Raw genomic sequence first — 17,367 nt, 5'->3', positions numbered from 1 at the left:
TGCGCGTCGATATCTCGTCAATCGTACGGTTGTTTTATCCGACTAGTTAACTAACTTGATACGGAAAATTTTATTCTTTTTTTTTTAAATAACCAGGATCTGTTAATTTTAGACTGATAATATAGGAATTAGTGAAAAAGTCAAAATTTCAAATCATAAATAAGTCTTCCGTGAAACTTGAATTGTTTTCGGAAATCTAAATAGTTCATAATTCCTTTATGTAATAAACTTTATTCAAATAAATTAGGATCTTCGCTCCACTGATCACCCGCATGGCTAAAGGTATTACTCCCAAAGGTATTGGAGGGGGTGTGAGGTGACACGTCCAGGTATTCAAGCGATTTCCTGTCGAGTTTGCAAATTCATGCATCGTTTCACTTCTTAGTGTATTGATAAGTGTACACGGCCGATAACTTATAACTTTCTATTTTGAACTATTAGGTGTATAATATACATCTCTATCTTGCGTGTCCGAAAGTGATATTACTAAACTCATACGCTTGTTTATGAATAACATTTCTGGTGAAAAGAAATTTATTTATAAAATATAAATAATACCAAAAAAAAACAAAAACAGATTTGATGAAATAAAAATCTATATACGTATTTTTTCCAAGTGTAAATTTGGAAAAATGTAATATATACTCGTTGTCAATGGTGAAGGCCAGAAATATTGATTTAAAAAAATTTACGCACTTGTCGACCATTCGTATATACGCCTGGATTATAAGTTACGGAACTATAGCGCAAATTAAAATATATACATGTATACATAGAACATAAGAAAGAAACATACATTTTGCGTAAATTGGGGTAAAAGTTTTGTAAAATGACAAGTTCACGTATGCCTACAGTATGTAATCATCAAATGTCGATAGACTATTGTATACCAAAAGAAGAAGAAGAAGAGATTTAAATACTGGTCGATATATATATAACTTTATTTGACTCATCGAAGTTATGGACATTTATATATCAATTAGATTGTTCTCGAAAAAAGGAAGAAATTCGCCATCATCACAATTGTTCCGACATGCATGTAATAAATATACGCAACTGGAAGTACACTAATACCGAGGGATGTGAATATTTTCCAGGAAAACTATAGAGTATCAAAGTTTCAAATCAATTTCGGGATTTATTTTCTCTCTTGATATTCAATGACAGCAATTTGCAGAATAAACTGCTTGTCCGCTTTACTGGTATTCTTGCCAGTTGAAACAGACTTATAATTACATTAGAAAATAGGGAAAGATGACATTTAATTCGTTCATTTTTTTTTTTATACATCGTTGGTCAAATAGCTAAAGTATTATATATAGTTACGGTGTGAGACGAAGAGTATTTTAAGAAGGACATTCCCGATTATGTATAAATTTTGTTGATGTTTTTCACACTTGAAAAGCATATATGTTCGTAATTTGTTGATTCCATTCCAATTAGATCCTTTAATTTCCTGTCAATTTTTTCAAATATCTGAAGTATTCATGTGTTGTGAGATTTAAAATATTTTGATGAGCACATTAATTCCTAAATAGGTAATTAAAGATCACTTTGGATTGACTAAAATATATAATTGCAATTGTTAATGATCTGTTTGAAATATTTAAGGCTGCCGATCCTAATTTGAAATAGTACAATTTTTAGTTCATAAACTCGTGTTTAGAAGGCTATTTTTATTTATAAATACTTCAATTAAAATAATTCAGTATTTTATCGTCACTAAAGTATTCAAAAGTAATAATTCATTAAAAGTGATCTTATGCAAAATATAAAAATATACAACAGCTATCCAGTTATTGTGCGATCTTATTATTCCCGTTAATTAATTTTAATTATTTTTTTTTACACTCATGTGTCTGAAACTTTGTCTGACTCCCGTTTACAATTGATACGAAATGTTCTTCACACCTGAAATGCCAGTGAACCGTGACGCCTAGATTTCACTGAATGAGGATCAAAAGATTAGAATTACATAATGCTAATCTTTTAATTACCTTGAGTTAAACTACGCATTCCACATTCTTTAGGCAAGGATTTGTATAAATCCTTGCTTTAGGTGTCACAAAACAATACACATTTTATTGTTTCCATCGTACAAGCAAGTGAAAATGATTGCTGGAATGAAGCAAAAAGATCAGAATACAAACATGTATTTTTAATACACTATCGATCATGTCAGTTTCATATGTTTGTTTAAAGTATTTTTAGAAAAAAATTTCATAAAAATGTTCTATTGTATGATTTACTTTTATTATTAAAATTCGTTTTAAAAAATCCACACGATCTAATTTTAAAAGTTGCATGGCTATCACTTATTTTTCGTTGGTTAATAGCTACACCAAAAATCGTCGATGCGCTTTAAATCGCGTTATTAGATGGTTAACGAACAAGACTTAAATGAGATATTTTCACTCCCGGCATGCATCAAAGACTTAAACTACGTCACATAAGTCAGGAAGTTTCAAAAAATAAAATTAATAATTCCCAATTTTCTTTTTTATTAGATTTCATATCAAAATAAAACTTGGTGAATATGTTTTTTTATGGTATTATGAACATAATAAGATGAAAAGTGAAAAATCGCGAATTATCCCTTTAAACTTTCCGCACTTGTGGTTCGATCATGATTATCATGATTATGCGGATCTGCAAAATGGTGACATAATACTGTAACAACAAATCTGAAATATCGGTATGATTACGTTTATTGTAAGCAGAAAGGTGAAGAATATGGTGCTGTTTGACTTAATTGGAGGTAAATATGAGAAATATAAAAAAAAAAAAATGTTAGAAATAGTTAAAGAATTGAAGTCAGAATCGATCAATGAAGCGAACATGAATTTAAAACAAAATGAACACAACGCTATATTTTTTTTTACATTCCAGTGAGAAACTTCATTCAAAAGTATTTATCTCGATCTTTACAAAATCAAAGCGAAAGAAACCGGCAAATAAAAAACTAAGAAAAACTGGGGGAAAAAAAAAGAAAACTCGTCGGTCTCTGTGTGTTTGTAGTAAGGCAGTTGCTATTTGTCCGGCTAACCGGACAAATAGTACTGAGACTATTTGTCCGGCTAACCGGACGAATAGTACTGAGGCTATTTGTCCGGCTAGCCGGATGAATAGTGCTGGGGCTATTTGTCCGGCTAGCCGGAAGAATAGTGCTGGGGCTATTTGTCCGGCTATAGTCACAATAATATTGCTAAGAATATTTGTCCGGCTAGCCTGATGAATAGTGCTGGTAATATTTGTATCACTAGCTGCATTAAAATTGTAGGGACTATATTCCTCCAGTTGTTTTTTTTTTAATTTGTATACAGTCGATTCCACTTAATTGCATACCGCTTAATTGCATAATTCGGTTAATTGCATAGTTTTCTCCTGCACAAAACCATTTCCCATTCATCTAATGTTAAATTGTCCGGTTATATGCATAGCTCTACAAGTGGCCTTTCGGTTTATTGCATAGAAAATTATAGCCGTCTAGATATGCTTAGTTAAAACTGACGAGATTTTTGACCGGAAACGGTCATTTGGTAAGTATATTTTTCTTGAATGCATCCTTATTTTCGTTATTATTTCATATTTACTTTTGTGTTATTGAAATAAAGTTTTAAAACAGTTTCTTTCGTGTTTATATTATGGAATTTGATTTAAAAATAAACCTCGATGTCTACACAGGTAAAGTTTCCCATGTTCTATTTTAAGCCTCGAGGTCATAAAAATGTCAAACAGATAATTGTTGTAAAAACACTGACCATTCTACTTCAAAGGGTGTTAATAATTGATTGGATTTAAACAATTGTCCATAGATTACATTTGGGGTGAATTCTTAAAACAAAAACTCTTGCTAATTATCGATCATAACCAATGTGAACTCTATTGGGCTTGGGGTGATCTGTATTAATGTTAATATTATAGGGCATTTACATATGGTTAAAGAATTTTATACATCAATCATTTGTTTTTAATATTTTATGAAAAGAGCATTTACTTTTAATTATTATATTTTCTCACTTGCAACACTTGTGTCCAGCAATTAACCCGTACAGGGCCCCACCATTACTGCTTTGCATATACGAAACTAACAAGTTGTTACTTCAGTGCCCAACTGCATATCAACAGCAATTCATTACACATCTATTGTTAAAATAATTATAAACTGTGAAGTATTGTTTAAAAGTTTATTTTAATCAAAGCCTACCAATGTACATTGTACATATGGGTCATAGAAACAAATCTATTTTTAGAACAGTTTATTTTCGTATCCCAGGTAAAGGAAAGTGTGAATGCAAATAAACTAAAACTAAATGTGTTTATAATCTTTATTTAAAGAAACAAAATAAAATAACACATATGGCACTAGAGTAAACATAAAATTTTTATTAGAATAAATCAACATTCAGTATATTGTAAGTGGATTACAGACGTTCATCTTTCTTCAGGGATTTCTTTTACTGATCTGTTCTATCGATGTTATTTGACTCTGTCATTTGGCATTTCGGATATAAGCATACTCCGCTTTATTGCATAATTTTGTCTGACAATTAGGCTATGCAAATAACCGGAATCTACTGTATTATGTTTGGTCAAGATTTGTGTAGTGACACTATTCAAATCCTTGGTTTTGGTTAATAGGTGTGTAATTTATCTTCATTTCTATATCTTTTGGTGCTTACCACAAGTAATTGATCGCCAGGCAAGAAACAAGCAGGATGATGCTTAAGTTAGACAATTGACAAGCATGACAAGTAAAGAAACTTCATGGTTTAGGACCAAAATATCAATTTTTCAAAATATAGGACAATGAATGATAAGAGTTGAACCATGACCCTCAGGTAGAAAATGTTTGTTAAATAATAAATAGAGATTTAACTATTTTAAAAATTATCACTATGACAAAGGGGATGACCCATGGGAACATCAATGATGTCATAGAAAAAGTCTTGCAATAATTGTTTTCTGTTTGGTATAAAAACAAATAATTAAGATCCATTTTGTTACATCCGGTGATATGTTTATTTGGCAACAACCAATGGCAGTCAGTAGGGTATAAAAACATCCTGTGTTTGTCCTATTCAAACCAAGTCAAATGAGTTTTGTTAAAAAAAATACTATTTCACTTTTAAGGTCTTGTAGAAAAATTTGTTTGTGCTGTATTTAAACGCCTCTATCGAGGAATTTGTTTTGCATGTACACATAAAAAAATTGCTATTTTTATTCAACACAATCAAAGGTTTGAACATTGTTTTCAATTTAGACTTGTATATATACCGTATATAAATATGATTTTGGGATTGACCTATATAAAACAACTATTTGAGTTTATATATCAAGGGTCAATTTCAACGGTCATCTTTGGTAGGAAGTCTTTCTATGTTGCAGCCATTTCAATACTTTAGACACAAAAATGTCCCAGAAATAAATTATTGGACCATTATGTCATAGTTCAGGGTTCAGAAGTCATGGTGTTGTGCCAGAAATGGTGTTCTGTTAACATACACTTTAATGCCAAATATTATATATTTAGGTCAAATGAAAAAAAAGTTTTTGTCCTGGACAAGACTGTTTGAAAGAAAAAGGATACAAACCAGAATCAAAAAAAGAAATATTAATATTAATATAAATTATATTTCCCCTTATTGAAACAAGGACATTATAGAAGTATAGATGCACAGTCACCATATTTGAATCATGAAATTAAAAGACTTTTAAAACAATATCTTTTCACATATATTTATTATACAATTTCAAAGAATGAAATTGAACTTCATATAACAGCAATAAATATATTGTATGTACATTAAAATAAATTAGATTTCATAAAACTACAAAATATCTGTATTTAAAACAATGCTAAAATATCACTGTAACATCAGTTGATATTGGATCCCTTTAAATACTCACAAAAGAACTTTGTTCTAATGTCTAATGTCTCTAATTGATCTGTTGAAGTGATGAAAGTTCATGTATAAATCGTTGATTGGCACTGAATTTAAAACTCATTTAAATAAAATATAATTATTGATATGAACAATCTCTTTTAATTCAGGCTGGTAGGAGCTTACAATGCAATATTCAATAAATTATTATTTCCAAGTGGCATAACTCTAATTAAATATTTTTTCACTAATTTTAAAATATCAGATACATTGCTTACAACATGTACATAAATGAGGTCAAGGTAAGATGAACCCTGTCTGAAAGACATGTAGACCTAACAAGGATCCCATACACCAAATATATTTATCCTTTTACTCATAATCAGTATTTCACATGATAAACAACTACATCTTTTTCAACCAGTCACTGAACCATGAATATGAGGTCACAGTCAATAAACATATAACAAACAAATTCATAATGTATCTACATACAAGGTGTTCTACCTTCTGAACTTCCAAAATAATCCCAGTTTATCTCATTGCAAAACATTTGAGAAAACTATATATAATAACTAATACATGTTAAACAAGAGTGCACACGCTGAAATGTCTCGCCTTCTATACTAATCATTGATATTATGTTGATAGTCCTAAGTATAAAGCTAAGCTTTAATACAACTGTCACATAAACTTAACATTAACCAAGATAACTAAACAAAGACCAATGAACCTTGAAAATGAGGTCAAGGTCAGATGAACCATGCCAGGCAGACATGTACAGCTAACACTGCTTCTATACAACATATATAGTTGACCTATTACTTATAGTTTAAGAAAAATAGACCAAAACACAAAAACTAAAAACTGTGCAATGAACCGTGAAAATGAAGTCACGGTCAAATAAAACCTGCGCGACTGACATAAAGATCATAAAATATTTCCATACACCAAATATCGATGACCTATGGCATATAGTATTAGATAAAAAGACCAAAACTCAAAAACTTAACTTTGACCACTGAACCATGAAAATGAGGTCAAGGTCACATGACATCTGCCCGCTAGATAGGTACACCTTACAATCATTCCATACAACAAATATAGTAGACCTATTGCATATAGTATGAGAAAAACAGACCAAAACACAAAAATTTAACTATAACCACTGAACCATGAAAATGAGGTCAAGGTCAGATGACACCTGCCAGTTGGACATGTACACCTTACAGTTCTTCCATACACCGAATATACTAGCCCTATTGCTTGTAGTATCTGAGATATGGACTTGACCACCAAAACTTAACCTTGTTCACTGATCCATGAAATGAGGTCGAGGTCAAGTGAAAACTGTCTGACAAACATGAAGACCTTTCAAGGTACGCACATATCAAATATAGTTATCCTATTACTTATAATAAGAGAGAATTCAACATTACAAAAAAATCTGAACTTTTTTTTCAAGTGGTCACTGAACCATGAAAATGAGGTCAAGGACATTGGACATGTGACTGACGGAAACTTCGTAACATGAGGCATCTATATACAAAGTATGAAGCATCCAGGTCTTCCACCTTCTAAAATATAAAGCTTTAAAGAAGTAAGCTAACACCGCCGCTGCCGCTGTAGTCACTGCCGCCGGATCACTATCCCTATGTCGAGCTTTCTGCAACAAAAGTTGCAGGCTCGACAACAAAACTACAAATACATATTGACACATAAGTTCAGTTTTACCTGCATGATTTGCAATACCAATGTTTAACTTTTGGCTTGCTCTTTAATTTGATACAACTTATATGCCACCATAACAAACAAAAGTCACATTCAACAGCATCATCATTTTCTGTAGTAATAAAAACATTACAGTATGTACAAAGAATATATCCACCCTTTTGTTGTTTTTCTTTTACAATAGATGATAAATACAACCATGCAGATGAAGTGAAATTTTTTTGAACAATTGTCAAATCAACATAATCATCTAAACATCGGTAAGGTAATGAGTCCTCCGATAATCCAACCAAATCTTCTTCATCCAGTAATGTCCCTCCTGATGACTTCATTACACTATCTACACTAACTAACCAACTAAGTATTTCTGAAGAAAAAAAATAAGTAAGTTATACATAATGCACAATATGTATTCAAAAGGCAACATAAGGTTCAATGAGTGTAAACAATCATTGCAACAACTATTTCAAGAATTAGTTTAATATCTTTTCAAAGATAATCAAAGCATTAAACCAAAAAGCTTTTATCCGCTTTATTTGAACAATTAAGGAATGACTGTAATATTTTTTCTGTCTATGAAGAAAGAACAAAAAAAAATTGGTTTTCCCCCTTATTTAACAGTGTGCACCACATTTTTTCTAAATTGTTAAACCGTAGAAAACCATGAAAAAACGTTGATGAAATCACGGTCACATGACTAAATTATGTCTATGGGCTGATAACAAAATAACGTCAGCCAATCAGAAGACTCGTTACATCCAAAATTAAATTATTGGTGGATAGTCGTCTCATTGGCAATCATACTACATCGCCTTATTTTGAGTGTGTTATTAAGCCATGATGTCTTGTTGTTTGTGTTTTTAACTTTTTGCTTGTTGTCTTCTACATCTAATTTAACTATTTATGAACAAAGTATCTTGATTTAACAAAAATGGATATTTGAATACAATTGGCAAATTTCTAACATAATTTAGTATTGATAGGAGAAGAAAACAAACCTCTTTCTTTTTCATCAACTGTTCTCTTAAAGAAAGGAACAAGTTTGTTCTTTCCTCTTTTTTTTGGTAAACCAATTACAGTCTGTTGGCTTCCTTTTGGCCTTCCTTTTCTTTTTAGTTTTGTTGGCATCTTTAAATCACTAAGGCTTCCATCTAAAATAAAAAAAATGTTTCAAACCAACTATATGAGAACTTATATTAATCCCTTTCCACTTTGCGGGTTCAAGTGCTGCCTTCTAGCAGCATTTGCCTGCTCTTTTTCGAAATCTACAAGGGTGTCTTTAAAGTGCAAGAGATAGGGCTCTCTCTTAACATGGGTCAGCCATTTATAGTCCCCTTCCGACAGACTATCATTGTTTCCTGAGGACCATACTTGAAAATGGTGTCAAGGGAGATCAGAAAAGCTATAGGAAGATGTGGTGTGAGTGCCAATGAGACAACTCTCCATCCAAATAACAATTTATAAAAGTAAACCATTATAGGTCAATGTAGTCTGTTTAAATGAACCCAAACAGTTAATAGTTACATTTGTTATTGTCATTGTAAAAAGTATGCAAGGATCATAAGTCATAAATAGCACAATAGACAAAAATCAATATAGTCTCAATTTCAATGACCATATCAAAATTTTCACCTGAAAGAATGGTTTTCATGTTATGGAACAGAAATGATGAACAACATTTAACTTTGAAATGGATGAGGTAAACTTTTTTCAGAAATATTTTTTAGCCTGCCACCCAGCAGAACAAAATGAGTTATATATTCATGATAAAGTGCCCAAATAATACTCCTTTAATCTGAGAATTGTGTTTTGATCTATTCAAATGTTATACATACTGTTCTGATGAAGATCATTTTCTGTTTTTCTTTTGATAATAAACTCAATGAGGCTGTGGATGAGACTGGCATTATCTATATGAGACAATGATCGAACTTCTTGGAAAGTACATAAATACTGTGTAATACTGTCTCTTTGATCATCGCTCAAACTTCTAGTCCCATCATGGTATTTGAACACCGTATTTATAGGATTTCCTACTCGAGGCAGAACTTTTTTGGGGTCATACGTTTTAATGAAATCAATAATTTCTCCTCTCAAGCTTTGCATGGTTTCCATTACATCAGGAAAGAAAGTAATAGTGCCATCCTTATCATTACAAATGTTGTCTTCAAGATCTGGTACGTCCCTTTTCCTTTTCCTATTATTTCCTTCACTTTCTATACCTTTGGTTGGAGAACAATTTTTTCTTGAAGTTTTTTTGCCTATAAAAAACAAAATACTCAAAAATCAATTAAATATAGAACTAAAGATGAATAACTCTTGTTAGTGAAGTATATGGAGAAATTTGAAAGAGAAAAAAATTGATTATCCTTGATTTTTGAAAGCAGTATTGCCAAAAATATCTACAGGAGTTATGTTCTACAGATTTGTCTATATTTATATAAAAAAAAAAGGTATGTGTTTAGAACACTTCATTAAATGAAAAATATGTTAAATGACCATCTCTACATTATTCTTAATAGTTTTAAGTCACACAGTCTAAATTGTTTGACAAATACTTTTGCAATTTATGGTTCAACTATTTTACAAAGGTGAAATTTCTTTCACATGAATTCATAATTTGGTCTTATTAACTGTTGCTTCTGGAACTGATAAGATATCAACATGTTATAAATACCTTTTCCTTTCTTTTGTGAAACATTGGATGGAAACTCTTTCCTTTTTATTTGCTTCAAATATTGATCTACAAATAATAAGTATGAAATGTTCAAGCATATAAGCCATTAGAACAAATGAAGTATAATTGATGACTATTTATGGGTAGTTTCAATCAAAGATCTTGATCATTGCAATTATAACCAAATTATTTTTTTAATATCATTGATATACTAAAAGTTCATTCACAGTTCTTAAATGACTTCTTTTTTTTATACATAACAATATGTACCAAAATTACTGACAATAGATCATGCATAAAATATCAAAAAGTGATAGTAGTTTTATACCTTCAAGTATTCTTAATATACTTTCTACTGTCAACCAGCCCTCCTCTGTGAAATATGGTTTGGCTGCTGCCTGATTATTGAGATTTAATAACATTTCAGCTGATGGTAGCAATTCCTCCAAACAATTCTTGACTTCATCTCCATCGATTCTGCATGTACCCTTTTCAGCACAAAGAGCAGCTGATTGGTCAGCTATTGTGTGAATAAATTCTGAAAAAACATTTCAATTTCTTTAATCATGTATTTAGCCAAAGAGATGTTTAATACAAAATATTATTCCTTTTTTTTGGATAGAGCATCATGCATTGTCTAGAACAGTTCATAGATAAAATTGAGATTAAATAGTATATATGTAAAACAAATAAAATTATTAAATATTTCACCCTCTTATATAATTCTTTTTTTCTGCCAGGATGCAGACAAGTACCAGTATGTATAATTTTAAGCCTTACCTTGAACCGCTATACTAAGACCATCTTTATTTACACTAGCTATACTATTTGCTCTATGACTGGTTGTAGGAACTGAAACTGAATACCAAATATACTTATAAATTATAAATAATAAATAAAATCATTCTTAAGATCATAAGATCACCCCCAGTTTTTGGTGGGGTTCGTGTTGCTTATTTTTTAGTTTTCTATGTTGTGTCATGTGTACTATTGTTTGTCTGTTTGTCTTTTTCATTTTTAGTCATTACATTGTCAGTTTTTTTTGTGAGTTTGACTGTCCCTCTTTTATGAAAAAGTAAAAAAATATTTGTAAGATTAATAAAGCTACACACATTTGATGCATTGAATAATAGTATTTGTATAAAAAATATTACTATTGTTTATCAAACAATAAGATTTTGCTCAACACTCTTATTAGGCATTTGTATTAAACAAATCACTCAATAATGTACTAGTGTACTAGGTTTTAAGATGATGTGACCACAAACTACCTCAAAACCAAACTTTGGTCTCTTGTAAATGTTGTCTCATTGCAATCATGCCACATCTTCTTTTTCTTATATTTAACCTATAAAATACCAATATTCAGTGGAATTGAATTCATATAAAAATGTTTAAAATTTCTTGTGCTTGTAACTGAAAAGTTCTTACTGTCAATACATTCAACACCAGTATTTTCAGGAAAAGTAGTATGTTCCTCAAGAACAATGTCAATACATTGAACACTAGCATTTTCAGGAACTATTGTCTGTCCTTCAAGAATAAAACAGCTATCTGCTTCTACAGTGGACTCTGGAAATAAATAAGAATTGAGATTAAGATGCTATTCAGTAAGAATTGAATATTTATTTTGTAAATTCATTAGGGTGTTAAAGCGTTGACTGACGTTTATTTTGTAAAAAGCGCAGAAATCCATGCTACTTGTTTTGTTGATTAGTTGCTGTGCCACTAATGTTTATTAAAATATCTGGTTGTTCATTGTATAAAAGTGAACTTTTAGCTTCTTTTTATTTTTTTCTTAATTTGTCTGTTATTATCATAATAACCTTATTATTTAATTACCATTTGAGACTGCATGGACTCCATCAATATACACTGGTACTTGCTTATCAATATCCAAAGCAAACACAGGCTCTGCTTTTTCTGTGGATGCTGGAATATAAAAAAAAATGTTATAAATTACAATTTTGATAAAGTAGAGCCAAATATAATGGTAACAACAGTGCCAGGGTTCTGGAGATCCCAAGGTATCCCTAGTTATTAATTCACTGCAAATATTTATAAACTATTTCCTTTAAAATGTATACGACTGGAACTTTTCTAGCCTTTCTTTCTTTCTATCTTTCTTCCACTCCATTTGAACTTTGGTGGATAGTTGTATCATAAATGATTCATTGGCAATTAAACCACATCTCCAAGGATCCGTAAATTAATTCATGCATTTCCTTATTTTTATATTGTTACACTTAAAGTTCACTTACCGGTACATGAATCTTCAACTTCAACTGTGTGATTGTTTTTCCACAGCTCTTCTATTTCCGTCAACAGTTTCATTCTCGACATAAATTCCTTCATTCCAACAGCAGAACAAGCAGCTGCTAATTTCTGAGCAACAAAGAATGCCTTCTTATATTTTTGATTCTCTGATAATAATGTGGTATTTCTTGGATCTACCACCTGTGATGCATTGCTAACTTTGTTGGAACTGTTACAAAATGTCTTACTTGGAGAAACCATTGGACTGAAAAGTCTTGTATTTTCCCTATAATAAGAACGAGTCCATCTGCTAACACATAACTCAGTGCCAAATAAATCAATACTTATTAGCAACCTTGCAAAAAAAATATGCTTGCATGGTAGTCCCATCGACTTTCTAAAATTACATGTACATGAATTTGTATTAAGTTCCATATCATCATCAGAGTGACTAGTACTGTTGGTTGTTTTAAAAATGGTCTCCATTTTTCTAGCCTTCTTTAACTCATCTATAACGAAATAACTAGCATAGCCCGTCAAGAGCTGTGAATACTTATATTCTGCAGATGTGGTATTCATTGCCTTTATATGAACAGGTACTTTTTGAATCTCTACACTACCTTTATAGTCTCTTTCATTTCTTAGTGTGCCTATCAATGAAATAAAGTTTTCAAAAAATAAGTCAAGGCCAGAATACAGCTTAATAACTTGTTTTAACTTTTGGTTGAACGATTCAATTCTGTTGTTAGTAGTGTTCATCAGTGATCCTTCAAAATAAGTCAGCCCTAAAACCCATTCATTGCGTATGTTATGCCAGTTAGTATCAATATAGTTAAATATCTGCCTGGGACATGTTGTCTCAATGAGTTTAAGGTTAGCATTGTAATCTTCTTCTGAACTGCTGTGTACTAGTTTCTGGATTAGTTCTAAGGCAACATAGCGTTGGGCCGATGAAATGCCCATTTTTTCTGTGGTTATTTCACGGTTAAATGTTCTTAATACATGGAATTTACAAATGAGCAGAGAGGCATCTGGAAATTCTTCTTTAAAAACATCTCTTTCTACTATATCTTTATCTGCCATGATTACTTTGATCCCCGAGGAGTCTGGATTATGCTTTTGAAAGCATTTTATAAGGTGCTGTAGAACTGGCTTTTCTTCAGAGTTAAGTAAGCAAATTGCTGCAACTTCACTCTGCCCTAAGCTGTCTTCTATCATAATGACATACAGTGGCATCCTGAGGTCATTAAGTTTGTATGTGGCATCAACAAAGATAATATCACAGTAAGCAGAGAATATTTTTTGCATTTCCTCATCTTGGTAGAAAACTCCTTGTACTTGGTTATTGAGATCATGAAAAACTTCAACAACAGATCCTGCAAAGACAAAAAATAGATAAGCTGAGGTGCAATGGTCAATTCTCCATCATTATCAAAAGCAATATACTGGTACATGATTAAATGGTTTCCTAGCAGATATAATTAAATGACAACTTGTCTTTTATTTTCTACTGTTTCCTTTTTTTTTAATTTTCTCAAATACAAACTAGAATTGATTTTAAACTCAACATATTTCACATAAAATGAATACTGAGTGGATTGTCATTAATAGATAAAACATGAGTGAAAAGCTTAAATCATATTCACACTTGATCTGTTCTTGATAACTATTTATATGTATTCTCATTTATACCATAATGGGTTAGTGCAACAATGTCCCAATAAATGTCTGTCTATTATGAATCTTCAGTTACCTGTCTTCTTTAATTTACTGACAAGACTTTCAATGTTATCTGACTTTTTGCTGGCATTGACTTTTGAAATTATGTTGCTGATGTCTTTCAGGATAACTTTTTTTCCAGTTTTATCCTGCAAGTGATCCCTCATTAGCTTGTTGTTCACCTGTAAGGAAACCAGTTTTTCTGCTTCTTTTAGCTCCTCTTCTGGTAGTCTCCTCTCACGAGGGAGCATTTCAAACAAACCCTAAAAATCAAGATTTCCACATTAGTTGATAAATACATGTTGTTACATTTTGTATTTAAGCTTGGTCAGTATCTTGAAAAATGTCAGATTCCTGTATCAGGCTTACACTATTTGAAGTAAGCAATTTTCATTTTTGTGTCATTTCCGTTAAGACTTCATTTCCTGTTTTCATGGCACAATAATTTGACTTTCACGAGTCATTAGACAGTTGGTTTTCCCGTTTGAATGGTTTACATTGTCTTATCGGGGCCTATTATAGCTGACTATGCGGTATGGGCTTTGCTCATTGTTGAAGGTCGTACGGTGACCTATAGTTGTTAATGTCTGTGTCATTTTGGTCTTTTGTGGATAGTTGTCTCATTGGCAATCATACCACATCTTCTTTTTTATATTTACACTAGTAATTTTGGGGCCCTTTATAGTTGGTTATTCCGTGTGAGCCAAGGCTCCGTGTTGAAGGCCATACATTGACCTATAATGGTTTTACTTTTTTTTAAATTGTTATTCGGATAGAGAGTTGTCTCATTGGCACTCACACCACATCTTCCTATATCTATTAGATCCTAATGACATGAATGAGACCCACTACTACTGCTGTACATTATTTTTTGTGGTATTTGTGATTGACTTCAACATGTATCATATCTATCGTTAGTTACCTTTGATATCACATGATTATGATGGTCTTCAATGCTTTTCACAACCAAAAACTTTCCATCTTCTGACACACCCACTGAAATATATGCTGGACAACCTTTCCTGAATGAGCTGGAAAAAGAAATGAATACCTAATTTATAATTCTATTAGTACGTAACAATGTAGTCACACAAAATTAAGGTCAACAGAAGGTGGCTGAAAGAAATTAATTTGTTTCCCCTTAAATGCCTTTCTCATATCAGATCCTATGAGCAACGCGTCGCCAGTAAACTTAATGTGCGACCATCAAATCCACAATTGATGCCATCGGAGCTTTAAATACAATACAGTTATCTCCTAAATAACAGACAAATATCTTTAAAAAGTATGGAGAAGCAAAAATAAAAAAACAACATAAAAATGCATTTAAAGCCCCCCTTTAAGGTTTTTTATAACTGCAAGAGCCATATTGTAACTAGAAACCCCATGCCATGGGCATTTAAAAAGTTGGCAGGTATGTAACTTACTGATATGTATCACAGGCACTTGTTTTCTATCCATGGCAAGATCAACTATACCTTGGTTAGTAGTAGTATATGGAAAACAAGTGCCTGTGTTTACTGTTATGTATGCAGCAGTCATTTTCGGGCGGCCGATATCGATGATTGAACAGACGATGACGGATGCCTATTTTAGTTTTCATCTTCCACATTATAGTTATGTTATAAATATGTTTATGCTTGTGTCAAGTTCAAGTTGTGTTCCGGCATGGGAGCTTGTTTGAAAGGAACAGTAACCGACCAACAGTGTTTATGATTCCTTATAATCTCCGTATCAGCTTCCTTTATAAGGAACACCCAGACTGAGAGATAACATGTATAACAAAAGATAATTTACTTATTTTCAGTACGTTAAAATATCTCCAACCTGTATATACTAGTAAAAGGTAAAACCAGCTTTAAAAGATTCAGGTCTGTCGCCGATGGAGGTGGATGTACCCCCCTTTTTTCGTATCAGAAATAAAATATTATTGGTGTTTGAAAATGAATCGTCACTTTTTCATGTTTTTAATTGTATAAACATACCTTTGTTTAGGTCTTTCTCCATTAGCTTTGCTGTTGTGTTCTTTTCCGCCATTTATACAGCTATATCGGATTTGATAAAACTGGAGGTCCTCGCTCAATTCCCTTTTAATTCCCCTTTTCCTTGCGGATTCAATTGTTCTTGAATCCCTTTTATAGAATTCGATATTTTTTTGTACTTCATACTGTCGAATTCGCGTATTAAGAGCTGAAAAACTGGAAAATTTATCCCCGACATTAATACCGCCGTGTTCAGTCATTATCCCAGCATTTCAATGATCGGGTTTCACGCTGACCCCTGCTGCTGCTGCAGATAATATTACGTCATACGCGCAAGTGTATGATGAATTTGTGACATGCGCATTGCAATGGCCGGACAAATAGTCTCAGTACTATTTGTCCGGCTAGCCGGACAAATAGCCACTCCGTTGTAGTAACAGACCAAGGTTTTTGCAATAAATGTTAAATCATATAATTTTTGAGCAAATATAATTCTAAAGATGTGTATAAAAGAAATCAGACATGTAGTTTACACAGTATTAATAAAAACAAGTTTACGCTTGCAGACGTCAAGCTTATAACGCGATAGATTTCCACCAGTTTTAAATAGTAATATTTACTTTCATATATTGTGTTTGTTTTTATAGCTGCGATCGTTAGGTCGTGGCGTTTAGAGATTGCCGTCTGAGTTTGTATCTCACACATACCGAATTTTTTTCTTTTTTGTTTTTTTCTTTCAAAAGAAACGGAGTTGTATAATTTATGTTACATGACAACATTAAATAATGTTTTTTAACAAACTCAATTATTTTCACTTTGTTGATTGAACTCTTTATAGACTATCTGTAATAAAATCCGATGTTGTCATACTCTGGTATCAGAGCGAAAATTAACAGCTTCTTTAAATGAGATTGTTTTTATACTACACTAAAAAAACTATATTTTGTTTCAGACTCTTTTTTTTATGAAGAAGATAGAAGAAACATATTAAAACACTGTGCGGGACAAATTTGCCATTCCGGTATCGGCAAATCTGACTTTGTCGGTTTACAAGATATCAAAAAAAAAATTTGCCCAGTGATAGATTATTGAAAAATTAAAAAAATGCCATATGTCC

The 17,367-nt window shown here is 31.8% G+C and overlaps 1 protein-coding gene across 4 annotated transcripts; it reads right to left on the bottom strand.

Moving 5' to 3' along the window:
* Positions 1-5,725: 5,725 nt before the first annotated feature.
* Positions 5,726-16,647, bottom strand: LOC143083747 (uncharacterized). Of its 4 annotated transcripts, none has more exons than XM_076260035.1 (12): positions 16,254-16,643; positions 15,191-15,299; positions 14,303-14,531; positions 12,555-13,925; positions 12,136-12,225; positions 11,725-11,865; positions 11,074-11,151; positions 10,622-10,831; positions 10,294-10,359; positions 9,452-9,877; positions 8,615-8,767; positions 5,726-7,983 (listed from the first exon to the last, which is right to left on the bottom strand). In XM_076260035.1, the coding sequence occupies exons 1-12, from the start codon at positions 16,508-16,510 to the stop codon at positions 7,616-7,618; spliced, it is 3,498 nt and encodes a 1,165-aa protein (XP_076116150.1). In that variant the 5' UTR covers positions 16,511-16,643; the 3' UTR covers positions 5,726-7,615. The 4 variants fall into 4 exon arrangements, with proteins under 4 accessions (XP_076116150.1, XP_076116152.1, XP_076116154.1 ...); XM_076260037.1 differs by lacking the exon at positions 16,254-16,643 and adding an exon at positions 15,696-16,202; XM_076260039.1 differs by lacking the exon at positions 9,452-9,877 and having other exon boundaries at positions 16,254-16,647.
* Between the last annotated feature and the right edge of the window lie 720 nt (positions 16,648-17,367).

Source organism: Mytilus galloprovincialis, chromosome 7 (genome assembly GCF_965363235.1).
Source record: "Mytilus galloprovincialis chromosome 7, xbMytGall1.hap1.1, whole genome shotgun sequence".
Lineage (NCBI taxonomy): Eukaryota > Metazoa > Mollusca > Bivalvia > Mytilida > Mytilidae > Mytilus > Mytilus galloprovincialis.
This window is presented reverse-complemented; position numbering and strand designations above follow the sequence as displayed.